The sequence below is a fragment of the Xiphias gladius genome, chromosome 10 (genome assembly GCF_016859285.1).
Source record: "Xiphias gladius isolate SHS-SW01 ecotype Sanya breed wild chromosome 10, ASM1685928v1, whole genome shotgun sequence".
Classification (NCBI taxonomy): domain Eukaryota; kingdom Metazoa; phylum Chordata; class Actinopteri; order Istiophoriformes; family Xiphiidae; genus Xiphias; species Xiphias gladius.
Genome location: NC_053409.1, coordinates 24,281,793 through 24,298,607, shown reverse-complemented (window position 1 = coordinate 24,298,607; position 16,815 = coordinate 24,281,793). Strand labels below are relative to the sequence as shown.

Sequence of the window (16,815 nt, the reverse complement as noted above, 5' to 3'; positions counted from 1 at the left end):
TCTTCTTTATTCATTTAGACATACAAGGATCCATTTAATTTGCTTTTTAAGTTATCACAGCTGGTTTATATATACTAGAGCCCAACCGATGCTGACAGATATTAAGAAGAGAGTATAAACAATTGCTATTTTTGCATAAACACATAACACACACAAGTAGTTTTGATAGGGATCCTCTTAAATAATTTTGAAAATTAGCGTATGTCCAAGATATAAACTAAGTGAGACATTTTACATTTTAATAAACGTGTCCCCACTCTGATGGACAAACTAATTAATGAAAATTCTTTCATCTAGTTTGTGATGTTGAGTGAGAGTGGGCCACATAATTATCACAGAACTGGAGTTACATCCGGATCATCGATGACTTTGGTAGATGTGTGGTATTAAAAAGAAGCAGATTATTTTCCAACTTGCATCAACTTGGTTCCCTATCAACGATTTCGATCAGCATCATTAAATTGCCAAGGAAAAACGCAGGCAGCTCAGCTTTTCCAATGATGGTTCTTGTGGTGCAGATGGTGGTATCTCCATAACTGACATAGCCCCTATGTGCAGTTACATTTTTGAGGAGGTGCACACCAGCTACAGTAGATTTCCCCCAAATACATAGTCTGGTTTTTCTCTTAATATATGTAAAGTTTTTGTTGCTAAGTGTAGTTTTTTTTACAGCTTTTTGCTATATCTTTTAGAAAAAGGAATTGTCTTATTTTGAAAGGAGGCTAAGGCGGGATGGGGACGGTGCATTTTGAGTTGAGCTCCAGTTGAAAGCTCTTACATTGGCTTCATGGAGTGCACAGAAAAAAAAAAGCATACACAACATTAGACAACCAGTCAAGGATTTCCTTTATCCAGGAACATCTTATTAAATTTTTGGTGGGATTACAGGGGTTAGTAAAGTACTTATTTTCCTCTGTTTCAAGTCCAAACTCTGTCAAGCGGCGTTCCTGGGACTTGAAGTAAAAGCAGAGGAGAAAATTTTGTGTAGCCTAGATTACTATCCTGACCTTTCACAGTAACATCCCTATCGCACTGTGCGTCACCTCATTTGTTTGCACATTTATTTTTTAATTTGCAGCTGATCAATTGCTCTCTGGGGGTTTCAATAAGGAACGAGCCAAATTAATTATCACTGATCGTGCTCTGATGTAACCGGATCTTATGCCATAATCCAGGGCAATCATGCGGCATCTGAGGCCTACACACGTGACCGTCAGAGTCAAGCCAACAACATTTACTTATACATTTAGCTCAATTGAGCTCAACGAGATGCAATAAAATAGTTTCCTTCTCATAAAAAGGCAAAGGAAAGATGGAAACCAGCTCTGTGATTAAATGGTCCATTTAAAAAACATGAGACTCCCTCTAAACCTGATCCCACTGAGAGCTCAGGGGCCAAAAATACTCTATAAAAGAAATTAAGTTTTATGTGTACATGGTACTCTGCTGGGTTTCAGCTAGGGCAGCATGACAGCTACAGCTAAAATATAATCATTAACACTTTTCTGGCAGTGTGATCTTCACTTTGATTAATGTGTGGAAACACTTCTCTGTCTTCTCTGCCTCTTACATGAAACACTTTCACTATTTTAATGTCAGCAGATGCCCTCAGTGAAATGAAATGTCGGAATATTTCCGCTATTATCCAGTTACAAACTGTAGAAAATTAAATTGCGACTGTTATTAACAAATGTTTATCTTGTATCTGTCAGGACATTATGACCTTCAGAGTAGCATTATCACAGTCAAGTCTGCCGTCAGATGACTTTTCTGACATGCATTCCCATCCACGTTGACTTGACTTTATATCAGACTACAATAAAAAGGAGTCATTTTACTGACGCATGGTTTTATTTTCTCTACAGACCACTGGGGGGGGTTTCACCTGTACTTTATTAGGCAGTTCTGATAAAAGATCAAATCTGTCCATCTTTCAAGCTTTGGGATGATCTTCTAAATTTCTTCCCCCTCACAAAGAAAATGCTAAAAACGTGACTGAAACGTCATATTTTCAGGCTGACGAGCAGAGACGTTAAGGAAAAGAGCCGCACCGCTACCATATTCTGAGTAGCGTTCCAGTTTAATAATTAGTTTCAGCTCAGACAGACACAAAATGAAAGACTGCTCCCTGATTCATCTGCTCTGTCTGACTCCCTTAACATCCCTCAGATATCGGCAGACAGTCGGCTAGCTATCATTAGTTTCCACAAGGGTAGAGACAGACTGAAAAAAAGTAGCATCTACACCAGGAATCAGGCTACTCTTTTGGCTTCGCCACTTGTAACCAGATATGATGCCTCGCTACCGAACAAAAACTGAGAGCGCAAATAGTGTGTAGAGTCTCTTCCTAATCTGCCCCTCTCACAGATTTAACTGTTTGATTTGCTACGACATAGCCAAAGTCAGCTAGCCACCTGGAGTCGCGGCAGTCCCGTAAACTGTGACGGAAAGGAACCGCCTTTGCTCAGATTGCAATAACTCGATATTCATGAACGAAAACACAACAAAAATTCAAAATAATCACATTAAAAAGCTGCCCTGTGGAGTTTTCTTGTAAACACGCTGAATGTTTCTCACCAAAACACGTGTATCCTTGAGGTCCAACAAAGGTGTCGAACACATTTCCTTCCTCATAACTAACTTTCAAAGCCGTTTGAAATATATTAAACTGTAAAATGTTCACATCCATGTTGGCTTGCTAGAAGTAGTTTATTTCTCCACCGCCTCTGTCACTTATTACTACTTTTGTCTGCATTTTACCGCCAGAAACCGTCAATCAAGGGGACACCATGAAACCAATGCAGGATGTAAATAGAGCTGCGTGTATGCTCGTGTGTGAAACAAACAAAACAGGGACCCACTCAAACTTACAAAATGCCTCGATCGTGGTCTCTGTTAAGCCATAATGCCCATTTTGATCTTGGTCTCACTTCTCTGGTTTTGACTTGAATCCACTTCTACTTTTTAGGGGCATTGACTCAGACTTAACTAAGTTAGTTTCATGTGCTCCACTGAAAAATGTGAGGTATCCTCCACTCATGGATGAAGGCGGAGAAGTGAACAAGAAAGACAATTCTGGTGGAAACAGATGAGCGACGATGCATTATTCATGACTACAAGATCAGAAAGAAAGAGTAGAGTGTGGGCCGGGCGCAGACAGAAAACAGGACACCATGGCCGTCGGAGGAGATGATGCGGGGGTGCAGGAACCAGGAGGAGGGGAGGGTAAGGGGGGTTGGGGTTTGCTGGAGAGGTGGAGGTAAGATGGCATTCTCCGATGGTGCAGACGTGCTGGGGGAGAGTGTTAAGAACTAAGAGGTATATTTACATTTTCTGCGTCCTCCCTCACCTCGAGAGTGCCCCGCTTGGCCGGGTTGAGCACCAGGAAGCGTTTGAGGAGGTTCTCGCAGTCCGTGGACATGTAGAAAGGGATGCGGTACTTCCCTCGGAGCACGCGCTCCCGCAGCTCCTGCAGAGAGCAGAAGGACAAGCAGGAAGTTAGAGAAACACTGAAACATGCCAGATCTGTGTCAGATTTCCTTACTGATGGATGGCTGGAACAATGGACGTATTGATCTCAATTGAGTGCTGGAAGAAATTTAAGACCCCTGATGCAGATAGTAGGTTGTAGTTGCTAATGCTTAGGAGAACCTGGAGAATGTAAAAAAAAAAAAAAAGGAACAGTGATACATTAAAAAAAAGGAACAGAAACAGCTCGCTGTGGGTGTAAAACATGACTCATACGAGTAAAATCTAGTGAAATTTTATGACCCCGTGAATCACAACTGTACAGGATGGTGGGCATCTTTAATTGAACGTTTATTGATGCACTACCCTGTGTAAACCGTGTTATACAAATAAAGTTTGATCTGAAATAGGGCTGCAACCGGTGATTATTTTCGCTATTAATTCATCTGCCAATTTTAAGCTCATTGTTTGTCTGTCTAGACCACAGCTTTACTGTTTTGGTTTCCTCTCACCACTCTCATGGCGGCATTTTCGTCTGCAGCAGGCAGCTGTTTTCAGAGAAACAGCTGTAAAAACTCAATGTCCACTGCCTGCTCAGCAGCAAACAGCAGACAGACACAGTCAGAGGATCAGTGGGTGAGCATAGTGGCGCATTTAGCAGCTGAAGAGCCAGAGATTTCCCTCAGGAGCAGGTGGAGACCCAAAACAGAGCTGAAAGAGAGGGAATACTGGACCTAGATTCACCAGCTGGACACAAACACGACTCCAGATGAATGGAGTGTAACTGCTGGATGTGGAAATAAGCCACTGTTTGCTAACAAGGTCAACATATCAACAATGTTCTGTTCACAGCTTGTTTCTGCTGCCCCCAAGTGGCCAAAAAAAAAAAAAAATCACTTACTGCAGGTTTAATTGAAACTATGTGAAACATATGGTAAATGTAGAGGGCCCTGCACACGTCATGAAATAAAAGACTGACAGAGGTGTAACCATTCCCACCCCAACAGGTCCTCTACAGCCAGGACAGTAAAAACACCTGTGTAGGTGGACAACAGGTGTGTAGGGCCTCTAACTGCAGCATTATGACGTCAGTACACCCACACCCACACCCACCCAGCCACACACACCCACACACAATCCCACCTTGAGGTTCTGTCCATCGAAGGGCAGTGAACCACTGACCAGCGTGTACAGTATGACCCCCAGGCTCCAGACGTCCACCTCCGGCCCGTCGTACTTCTTCCCCTGGAAAAGCTCCGGCGCTGCGTACGGAGGAGAGCCACAGAACGTGTCCAGCTTGTTGCCCAGAGTGAACTCGTTGCTGAAGCCAAAATCAGCGATCTTGATGTTCATGTCCGCGTCGAGGAGCAGGTTCTCAGCCTGCAGACACACAGGTCTAGGTCAGGGGTTATCATCCTTTTTATCCACAGTAAATTTATCCACCTAATATACTACATATGAGCTCGGTCAGTCTTTTTTCAACCTTAAACTGATGGACATTCAAATTGTCCTCAAGGCTGCTTCCGAGTATGATTCATTCAGTTTCAGCAGCAGTGTTGCGATCGAAAGTGAAGATTAGAGGGGCTTGGGGTTATTTTGATAAAAATGAATTGAATTAATTAGTGACAGAAGTTATTAATGAAGCTTATTAAGAATAGTTCAAGAAAAAAAAGTGTCTTTATATGGTTAACTGTGGAATTAGGTTAAACACCTTACAACCCGCTATCTCAGTTGAAAAGTCAAATTAATTAACTTCTTTTCTATACAATTGCTTTCTGTGCCTGGCAAAGAAATAGTCCAGCTCAAAACCCCTCATAAAATCACAACTTGTTTTTGTTTTTTTACACCTTGTTACGGATTCATTAAATTATATGCAACATGTTAATTAGTGAGTTTTAAAAGTGCTTTTTTTTTTTTTTTTTAAACCTTTGGACAGAGCCAGGCAACTGCTGGCTGTAGCTTCATATTTACCACACAGTCATGACAGTGCTATTGATCACATCCTCTAGCTCCCGGTAAGAAAGTGAACAAGTCCATTTCTCAAAAAATCATGAACTATTCCTTGAATTGTTTAGTATTTAAAAAAGTAGAAAATGGTGAAAAATGCCCACAACACATTTTCAAGATGAAGTCTTCAAATCACTTGCTCCAAAACCTGAAGATGTTTAATATACGCTAAAATTAAACAAAGAAAAGCTGCAAATCTTTTAACGAGAGATTAATTTTTCTGTCAATCAACCGATTAATCAATCATTTCAGCTCTGATTTTCTCTTTTCCATATTCTCACAGTGCTCTGTTTGGTGTAGTCTGATCTAATAAAACAGTGAACGTCTCCTTTGTGAATTAATCTGTTCAAACATAGGCGAATATTTCAAGTCAAACATCTGCTCACATGCAGCTGTGGGCGAAAGACTAATTCGAGCCGGAGGACTGGACTGACATCCTGAGAGGCTTTAAGCTGAATGGGGGCGGGGGACACAACACTCATGGGGATGTGGCTGACCACTATCAAGACCAAAAAAAAAAAAAAAACCACATTTAATCTCAGTGGGTGAAGCCCAGGAAAGTCAGAAACGCCTCAAAAAGTGGATTCAGTGGTTAAAACTGAACTATGGACAACTGACACCTGTCCTCATTGCACAGACGGACAAACACACGTTATCTAATGCATATGTAGAGCAGGGAGAGGAGACCGCTCCTCTCACATCTCCCTCCCCGTGGATCGCTCATGGAGCTCCACAGAGGAAACAGTGCAGACGGTCCAGTTGCCGGCAGGGCAGATACACGGGCTTGTCTTCGGCGAACTTACTCCCACAGACGCCGAGATAAAAATACAGAGGCATCAATATTTATACATGGAGAAGTAAAGCGCGTCAGAGTTGCGAAATGGAGGAGGTCCAGTTACAGTACAACTGGTGATGTGGTGGAGAACACGTGAGCAGTTTAGAGGGCTGCCTATTTGTTTGCAGACACTCCCTCACCGACTGTGGCGTAATTTTAAGGTGGGTGTGCGGCTAGGGAGAAAGTCAGAAAAGGGCAAAGTAGAGCCTCATTAGCAGCATATGCAGCGCTTTGGAATCAAACATGTTCATCAGTGGGAATCTGGGAATAAAGATGAGAGTCATGAAACACGTAACACTGACGTCAGCTCTCTACACTGTGACCTTTCTATCCAATATGAGTCAGAGGAAATTAGCCTCAGAGGTGGAGGCAGTTTGCTAATCTTAACTCTTGATATGGATACTAATAAACACACTAAAATGTCTATTAATTTTAGTTCTATAATGCAGACTACACATCTTAAATCTGAAGCTTCTGCAGCCTGGAAATGGGAATCAAAGCATGCACAAAATATAAAACAACCAGCACCCAAACTCAGAGATATGATTAATCTGTGGTGTTCAAAGCGAAACTGATACATCAGCAAAGATATTAATCAGCTGATATCACAGATATTATCAGCATTGGTGTATACGTTGTCTGTTCAATAACTGTTTAGTTGATACTGAATTAAAATGAAATAGAAAATTATCAGCATTTTGTTTTACACCCCCTCTTATATCATGATCTAAGACAGAGGGTATTTTGTACAACCTAAAAACAACAACAACAACAACCACCACCACCACCTGAGAACCTAGGAAAACCAAAACAAAGGACACAAACTCAGTCCAACAAGCCACCTGGACATGCAGAAACAAAAACCATCAATTTAAATAAAATACACCATAAGTGGCTTATAACACAGGTACAAGGTAAAACTGTATGAAACTGTATACAAACACTAAAACTTAATTTAACTTATTTCCATAGTACTTTTGGTTTTGCATGGTCAGGGTAGATGGACAACACTTCAGGCTTTTACACTGCGCTTCCATTGTGTTTCTGTCTAAGACGTGTTTAACTTTCTAGTCTTTGGTTCGGCAACATGTATAGAGTGAGGTTTTCATGTCATGTATCATCTGGGATGTACCATTTCAATTGCATGGGAAAAAAAAATCCACTCATATAGGCTGCATTTGTGTGTATATTTTGCCCATATTTTTCTTAGGGCTGCAACTAATGATTAATTTAAAAAAAAAAAAAAAAAAATGCATATCACAATTGCCCAAAGCCCAAGTTGACAAATCATAATTGTTTGTTATGTACAACCAACTATACAAAAACCCAACCCACAGACATTCAGTTTACTATCATCTAAGACCAAGAAAACTGGCAAATATTTCTTAGATACACAAAGATTTTTTATGAACACATTTCAGAGGCTGAAATCAGTGAAAAAATGAATTAGAACAATGAATCGCTTATCAAAATAGTTCCCAAGTGTCTGTCCACCAACTAATCGTTTCAGCTCTAGTTTTTCTTTTCTAGCTGTATTTGTGTTTTCATTTATGCTTATTATTTATAATTATAAATTTTCCGATCACGTTCACTTTCATTTCATATTTAGCGTTGCTCATATTTTTTGATATTTTTACTACTAGTACTGTTTGGACTCTGAAGTGAAATAATTTGCTCTTTTTCACATCTTGCAACTGTCACCTTTCCCAGAAGGCCCGAAGTCCAAAGAAAAATGATGTTTCTATGACAATGACTGCACACTTTGCTCTTTTGAAAACCCCTATCATGTGACTGCATTGCAGAACAAGCTGCCTCACTGTCTTCTGAGATAATTTTCCGCAGCTAGTGACTAGACTACAAACCAGGGAGGCTTCTCTGAACTCACCTTGAGGTCTCTATGAACAATGTGCTTCTGGTGACAGTACTGCACTGCTGATACAATCTGTACGAGGGAAAAGACAAGCAGAGTTTAGCTAAGTGCCTGGTGTTGTGCTCTCAGACAGTGACAAAGGATGTGGTGGAGGAGGAGGAGGAGGAGGAGATGTGGGTGAAGCTAACAGGAAAGATAAAACAAAGCAGATGGGGCTAAAGACTTCAGGAGGGTGAGAACAGGTTTCCTCTGTGCAGCGGCACCACTGCACATTCCTCCGTCTCACAGTCCAGATAACAGGTGGACTAATGGTACAGAAAGGCTGTGATGCATTTTTTAATATTAGGGCACGTAGATACATTCATACAAATGCATGCATTCACATGCATTCCACAGCAATTACAGTTTTAGTTAGTACCTCTTATGGGAGCACATTGCCCACATTTGTTTCTATTTTGGCTTTAAGACTCTATTTTCAAAGCTACACTGCTGTATCGACACCGTCAGATATAATGACAGGAGGAGGAACAAAAACTGGAGAATGAGACCAGGTCATCTTTGAAATACACACATGGTGTAAGGCACCAGTTTGGTACCTGCACACAGTCACCATGGACCTAAGCTGGTACCCATGCATCATAATGGTATTATAATCATAACATAACGTAGAAAGTTCATTAAACAAAATAACTAAATGGGGTTAATTTTTGATCCAGCCATCGCTCTGAACATGCTGAACAAGTTAAACATGCTGCTTAACATCCGTTTACCGGTGCATGGTCACACAGTCTCGTCTTAAAAAGCCCCAAAAACCTATTTTCCCTACCAGCTTCTTGCTATGAGCGATGAGCGATGAGTGATGAGTGATGTAGTCCTACATGATCCAGCAGTTCTGCCTATTTCACATTACATAATACTGTTTGAGGTCCTGGAAAAAGTTGGTTTCATGTACCTCTGAGCACAAATCATTGAGCAGTATATTTGAAGGGGGCCCGTTAAACTACGTTGGAGAGGTTTGTCAGTCAAATCTAATCAAACATATTAACCAAGTTACTGAGACTTAAACTCTTAATGAATTACACCCAAGGATGGTTTTCTCCAAACTTAAACCGTGATTGTTTCATATTAAGTCGTAAAAATTTAAGTTTATTGACAAAACCAAGTTCTCGAGGGCAGGTATGGTCAAATTAGGCTTCTGCTCGACTAAATTACTCCGCACTAAGGCACAATGTGATTTGATCCTTGGTTCTGATGTTGGTAATGAGTAAATATTAAGCAAAGCAATCACGGACTGTAAAAGTCTGTGGGAGCAATATTGCGGTATGTAGGTCTGGTAGTATCATATGGTACCGAACACGGTGACGCTTTCATCGTTTAGTGCATCGCTGTTTCTATTGGCTGAAGTTGAACAAAAGTGAACTGCTAGCGTGCCAGAGGCCCGGAATCGCACTGGAACGCGAAACGCGTGCTTGAATTGGTGTAGGGCTTTAGCTGAAATGAACAGGAGACAGAGCCGTTTTGAAATAAGCTGCAGCCACGTTTCGTCATATATGAAAATGTGTGAAAATGTAATTTGCTTTGCTTACAATGACAACTTCACAGTGAATACCTAAAAAGTCTCTCACATGAAAATACTCTTCTTGCAGAGAGGTCTTGATTAACGCTCACCAATTTTGAATCTCTACAATCTTGAAAAAATAGTGTTTGTCCAGTTTCTCATCTTCAAACAGTCAGAGACTTTGGACTGTGTGTGAAAGTCTTTGAGAGATAACTGGCGGCAAGTTCGGACATTTCTTATCTGTCCTGCTTCTGGGACGGCAACACCTCTGCTGTGTGAGGACGGAGGACAGCGGCCTGTCTGAGGAAGGGCGGGGAGCAGAGGTGTTAAACCAGAACACTGCAGGGGAAGAAAGCTGGGTACCTGTCTAAATTTAGCCCTGGCCTCTTTTTCCTTCATTCTTCCGTGTGCAACCAGGTAGTCGAACACTTCTCCTGCAAAAAGACAGAGAGAGAGGGTAATTAGACAGAGAGTCAAGTGTTGGAGACTGAGGGGGACACAGAGAGCGATGAATGACACGTCAGAGAACAAGACAAGACAGAGATGCAGAGAAGGTCGAGAGAAACAAAAAGTGAATCACAACTTACAAAAATAAGCAGATCAAAAATAACTCCACGGGGAAATTTTCAACGCAGCTGGCCTGCACCGTCACCCATGTGCATGGTTCGGGGGTGTTTCTTGACCATATTGAGACGAGTGCGGCGCTGCTTCCTCCACACGGAGCCTCTCCTGGAGGCACAAAGCTGCTGCCGTGTCCTCCAGCAGCAGACCCTTCCCTCGGCCCTCACTTCTGCACGCTTCCAGCCAAAACGTGACTACGCTCGGTCGTGTGCTAATTGAACTCGCTGGCTGGCACGTGTGTGCGCATCTGTGCCTCCACGTTGAGACGAAAACGAAGAACTTAACAAAATAACAAGCAACGGAACCTGCTACAAAAACGCCTCCCCTACTTTTCCTGAATCCTCGAAACCCTCCCACTCTCTCAGGGCTGACCTGCAGGGGCGGTCGGAGTGAGCGTTTCTGTACTTCACAGCTCTAGAAAAGCAACAATTCATCGCCGGGCTCTGACTCAACTGCTAAAGACAGAATGTGCCTGCTAGCGCTTTACATATAAGAGCTAAAGACCACGCTGTGTGCTGTACATGGGGATGAGATTAGGGATCAGAATTGGAAAGGAGTGACAAAACTGTAAGCTTACACACAAATATGTAACAGGAAAAACTAGAAGTTAGGACTGTGAGAGACAGTGTTACAATTATGTTTAAAAACATGACATTCCTGGCTAATTAAATAATGCTGGGGCAGCTTCTTGAGCCACACTGCCCATAGAATCTGCCCCAAAGACTGGCCCTTGTTTCACTGCTTGAAGGCTATTAGCCCTGATCCAGGGCTGCATACTACGTATCACAGTCCCGCATCGATATCTCCTGAAACTTGTACGTTTCAGATCTTAAATATTTCTTCTGAGAAGAAATCTAAATAAAAGCCAAATGAAGGGGAGGAAAACAAAATCTGATATCATGATGTAAGACAGGGGTTATTTCTTACAACTCAGGAGGCTTTAAGGTTAACACTACTCAGAGTCTGTAACCATCCTAGCGGCTCTGCGGTTGCTTAGACACACACAGTGGTGCTTTGAGCTACATACTAACATCAACATGCTCCCAATGACAATGCTAACATATGGAGGTTAAGCGTGTGTAATGCTTACCGTGTTCACTACCTTAGTTCAGTGTGCCAGCATGCTAACATTCAGGGTGTTTACATGCACTTGAGAAATCAAGTTGCTCAGAGAAGCAGGGTTACCCAGGTAACAGGTTTTCATAGCAACTTGGTTATTGTGAATCAGTGTATAACTGTTACAGGTCAGTGATCAGATCCCCCCCTTACCCCCAGCCCTCCCCAACACTTATTTTTGGAATTTTTTGAAGTCTTTGCTATGCACAAGTGTGCTTGTAAGAAGCACACGATTAGAAACCCGGTAATCTGTATACACGGCAGAGAAATCTGCATCCAGCAGCGCGTTTACACGCACTTAAGTAACCCGGTCACAGTCGGCTTTCTCCAGTAGGACGATCTCTTAAACGTAATGCAAACAAGAAACCTGGTTTCTGCAACTATCACTAATGAAATCTGTAACCCCGTTACTTAAGTACACGTAAACGCACTGAACGAGAAGTGTTTTTGCTTCAATAAAGCTTTCGAACCACCAGTGGCAGCACTGAGCTCTCTCCTACTGACTATTACGCATATTAGTAAATCATGGTTTTTGTTAGTTTACACTCGTCTGACGTCGTCTCCCCCTGTTTACGGGTCAGCAAGAAGATTTCCCACTGTCTGGAGAGTTTGTATATTCACTACTCTTTGTCGCAGAATCTGTGACTGAAATGTTCAGGTTCCTGGAGAGATCCAGGCAGTCCTGGATCAGGGCTAGAAGGCAGCTGCTGTGCTGCTGAGAGAGCCGAGTAGTCACCCTGAGATTCTGCTTGAATTCCAAGAAAATCAATGCCAAACAGAGAAATATTAGATTTACTTCATTAAGATCTAATGCAATTGGCCTATGATCAGAGCTCCTATCTCAGTGGTAATGCGATTTGCTCCTCGGCGAGCAGGTCTTCACAATTTGTCGTCTCCGCTGGGCTCAGCAGTCTGAATATGACCTTTCCAGGAAAACAATGGCAAGATGTGCATTTTAGCGTCCGAGTATGTGTGACACCATTACATTAAATAAGAAGCTTTCACCGCAAGAAAACTCCAAGTAATCTAACTCCGGGACAGTAGCTGCAGCTCTCACAGTTCCATAAGAATAAAAGTTTTCTTTGCCTTTTTTTGTTTTGTAGTTTGTGGTGTTTTTTTTTTAAGTTTTGCATGAAGCAATAAAAAAAGAATGGTCTCTCTGACACATGCAGGTACCTCTGAGAAAGAAGATGTGACATTGAAATGTCAGGTCCCGTCAGTTACCAAATAAAGTCAAATAAGGCGTTTGTTTGTCTTTCTCCATATAAGTTCACCTCTGGGCGTTTTTCTGGGAAATGTTTTCCTCGCTTGAATTTGCCTTAGTCAACGGGTCCACCTCCTCATTATTCTCCATGTGCTGTGGCACAAAGTCACTTATCTGCAATGAACAACTGAGTTGACGAACGTGGTGCTCATTTCCCTTTACACACTCATCACTAAAACTTGTGAGATACAGTTGCAACCAGCTCACTAAGCGGAGGAAGCACGCTCATCTCTGAGCAATGCTGAACACGTTAACTTAATCAACATGTTGACGTTGATGTAGCCTACAACGCAACAGCTTTTTGTTTTTAGTTTCAAGGCTCGCAGAAGTCCGTGGAGCTGATGGCAGTCGACCGGTACGGCTTTCCTGGTCTGACTCTCCTCTCACTGCATTTTCAGGGGACAAGCTTATGTTTGTAAGTTCCTCATAATTTCCCAGTAATATCCTAGGATGTTTGACTGTGAAGAACCGTGTAGTTTTACACTAATTATAGGTAAAGAGAGACAGTAGCTATGTTTACTCAAACTCAAACAAACAAAAACCGTGAAGAAAATATGGCATTTACGTTAGTTTCATGTATTGATTTGAGGAAGGTTACGGTCTCGTCATCGCTCCACACAGATCTGATGTTTCTGTCTCTTCAGTGGAAGTTTGGGTGTTTAAGTCTCGTGCTTCACGTACGTCATGAATAATTGTCCAAGTTTGTTTTAACCCACTTTTCCACTTCAGCCTCAAAAAAGTCAGATATTCCACCACGATTTTTTTTTCCACACAAATTGAAAACGCACAAAAAAACAGGTGGACAGAAATGCAGTTAGTGTTCAACTGAAAGACTGACTGAACATCACTGAACATGCAACGTAACATCCTGTATCTGAATAACAAAGGTTTTACTGAACGATGAATAAATTGATGGTCCAAATGGAACATTTCCTCCAGGATTTTGTGTCTGTTTTTCCTGTTATTAGGGACCAAATTAAATAGTTATTTTCAGGAAACTTTCTAAGAAAAAAATAGGAGGTTATCAGGAAATAGAGGATTCATAGAATAAATTGTTGCCCAATGTTTTGTCATGAAGAGGCCAATTTCATCATCTTTACACTGGTTTATTCTAATTAAAGTTAAAAAAACACTTGTGTTCTTGTGCATTGTTCCTTTCAGGTAGAGGTAGAGTCTGTCGACTACATGATGCTCCAGAGATCTAGAAATGATTAATGCACACATTTATCACATTTGGTGTTAATAAATTACACTTGGGTCCTTGGGAGCAGCTCACTGTGGGCAGATTTCTACTGACTATATCTGGTCATATCTCTACAGCAGCTGTTGAGATACGGTTGCAAATGTTTTTCCTCTCATATTTCTTGTTTTACAGTTTCATTTACAGCCTATTGGCTTTTGTACAAAAGCAAATGCAAACACAAGGAACTGTTTCATGTTTATACTTCACTGTGAGGATGTACGGTTTCTTTTTTGGTTAAGAAATTTTTCCAATTCCTTGGGCTTATGAAATCTTTTCCTTTTTTTTTTTTTAAACCGAAAAAAAAAAAAAAACCTAACTATCTATGCCTGAAATCAGTTTTCATCCAACTAAAAAGGGGCTAAATTTCTCAGTCAGACACATTTGGAGACACGTGGTTTTCAGTTTACACCAACCAAATGGGAATAATTGTGTTTCCGTCTCACCTCCGCTGGCATACTCCATCACCAGGTAGAGCGTCCTCTCCGTCTCAATCACTTCAAAAAGCTTGACTGAAAGAGGGAGTGAGACACAGAAAGAGCCAGAGAGAAAGAGGGAGGAAATTATAAATTCAATTATCACTAAAGATTGGAGGGATTCAGACAGAGACAGTAATGAATTCATGGACATGAACTCCAAAAATGTTTCCAAACAGATGCACAGAGAGTCGAGGGGAGAAGAGTCACGTCACGTGGATCAGCGTGTGTGTCGTGACCATCTAAGTACAGCATAAAGCCGAGCTGAGCACCGCTCAATATTTACTGTACAGTCCAAAACCTGTTTTTTTTTTTTTTCCACTGCAGTCTGTTCAGCTCCAAGATATAAAAGACTGTGTGATGATCGGCTGAGGGCTGCACTGCTAAATATAGACAAGGTGGGAAGGAAGACAGAGAAAGAGAAGGAGGGAAAAGGAGCGAGAGATAAAGACTGTATGGGCTGGTAAGCGCTTACTATCACCCTGATAATTATAATCACATTTCTGCAGAGGAAATCATGGAGCACAGGGGAAGGAAATTAAAAGTAATTAGCAGGGAATCCTGACTCAGAAATCAAACGCACCACGGCAGGCTTGTCCTGTGTGCGTTTTATTTATAAGGAAACACCTGGCTAAAACGAAGGCAGGCTAATACAGCAGTCCTGTAATAACTCCCTCATGAAGTTTATAGCATTTGGTTTTTGTTTAAACCGTTTTGGAGAGGTGTTGATTCGACTGGTCATTTTGGAGGCTCTGGTTTGTGTTGCTGTTGAACTGCATTGCATTGCAATGCTGTAATATCCAGAGAACTGTTTGTTATTTAGCCTACCCTCGCTGATATAAATGGGGTGGACAAAATAATATAAACACCTGTCAATATAATGTTATACAGTACAACAGACTGCAGTAGTTTCAGCTGGGTGTTCCTGAATAGCCTGGCAACTTTGGGAATTCGTGACCGGCGTTTTTCACCATTTTCTGACATTTTATAAAAAACTAGTCGACAAATCCAGCAAATAGTCCCAGATCGAACAATAATGGAAATAATCTTTAGTTGGAGCCCCATTTCATTTCAAAATTCTCTATTGATGTTTTTCTTAAAAACAGAATCCTTTCTGCTGTTTGCATGTTAGCATGTCTTTAGGGACTTTTGTGAGCCACATTGTACGCATTTTTGTCCATAAAAATACTCTATATAAAGTGTATTATTATTATTATTATTATTATTATTATCATCATCATCACCATCTTTATTATCATTATCATCAATAACATCTTATTTTGAAATGTTAGGACACAACACGCAATCGTGTAACACTATCTTGGACATTGGCAAACTGATCGATAGTTAAAATAATCATTACTTGCACCAACTGATCAGGACCATGGTGCCATTTCTCATCTCTGTTTAGCCGCTACGATGTTCAAGCTCTCAACAACTGAGGTTTTTGTGATTCTGGCTTCTTGTTGCTGCAGTGGTTTGGTGTTAGCTGGTATTTCCTCTCGCAGCTGGTTGTTTGATGCCAAACTCTGCTACTGCTCCAGGCAGCGTGTTCTTCTTGTTTATTGATAAAAACCACTTAATTTTCTAATCCAAAAACAAAGTGGAAAGAATGGCCCTTCAGTTTTAGCCTCATCAATCAGCTACGTTTGTCCACAGAGGACAGTAGTCAAGACTGCAAGGTTAAGTTACAAATCACCTGGGACACGTTCCTGTCTGATTATTTCAATGTCACCGCCTTTTTTATGAAATGGCGCTAGCCGACCTCATACTTTGATTGGCTTCCATATTTACAGACACTTTTACATTTGCCAGGATTGTTTGATTTTCATAAACACTCCATCTACTCAGTCATCTACTGTAATGTCTATGTGAACCAAAACAAATTAAGAAGGCACTACAAAGCTTTACCAACAGCAGAGTAATACTTAAAACATGCTGCTGAACGAGTGGCTGGCAGCACATTGGTGGTTCATGTGACTGTCCAGTAACAGAAAGGTCAAAGGTTACAGCCCTGCATGTCAAATGTCTGAGCAGAGACTCGGACTCGTTGAATTTAAAATGTTTACAATCCACTTACCTATATTTGGATGATTCAAAATCTTCATTATTCTAACTTCTCTGAAGAGCTGAAATGAAACAGAGAAAAGTAGAATTTACAAATCACTCTGCAGGTTTCGAGATACAACACTTTATTGCCATTTCAACACAGTTAAGAGGAATATTTTTTTTTGGACAGCACATATAAAAGCTGCCAATTTAAATGATTAATATCAAATTACATTTTTCAGATTTGTGCACACAAACTACATTAATTCCCTGAGCACAGATCAGACTTTCCCTGCGTTGTGTCAGATTTT

At 41.2% G+C, this 16,815-nt stretch overlaps 1 protein-coding gene across 1 annotated transcript in view; it reads right to left on the bottom strand.

The window, feature by feature from the left end:
* mark3a (MAP/microtubule affinity-regulating kinase 3a) overlaps positions 1-16,815 on the bottom strand; it is a 62,963-nt gene that overhangs the window by 26,430 nt on the left and 19,718 nt on the right. The window contains 6 exon segments of the mRNA XM_040136480.1: positions 3,350-3,469; positions 4,612-4,848; positions 8,196-8,252; positions 10,102-10,172; positions 14,426-14,491; positions 16,536-16,584. Of these exon segments, the coding sequence (XP_039992414.1) occupies positions 3,350-3,469; positions 4,612-4,848; positions 8,196-8,252; positions 10,102-10,172; positions 14,426-14,491; positions 16,536-16,584 (600 nt within the window).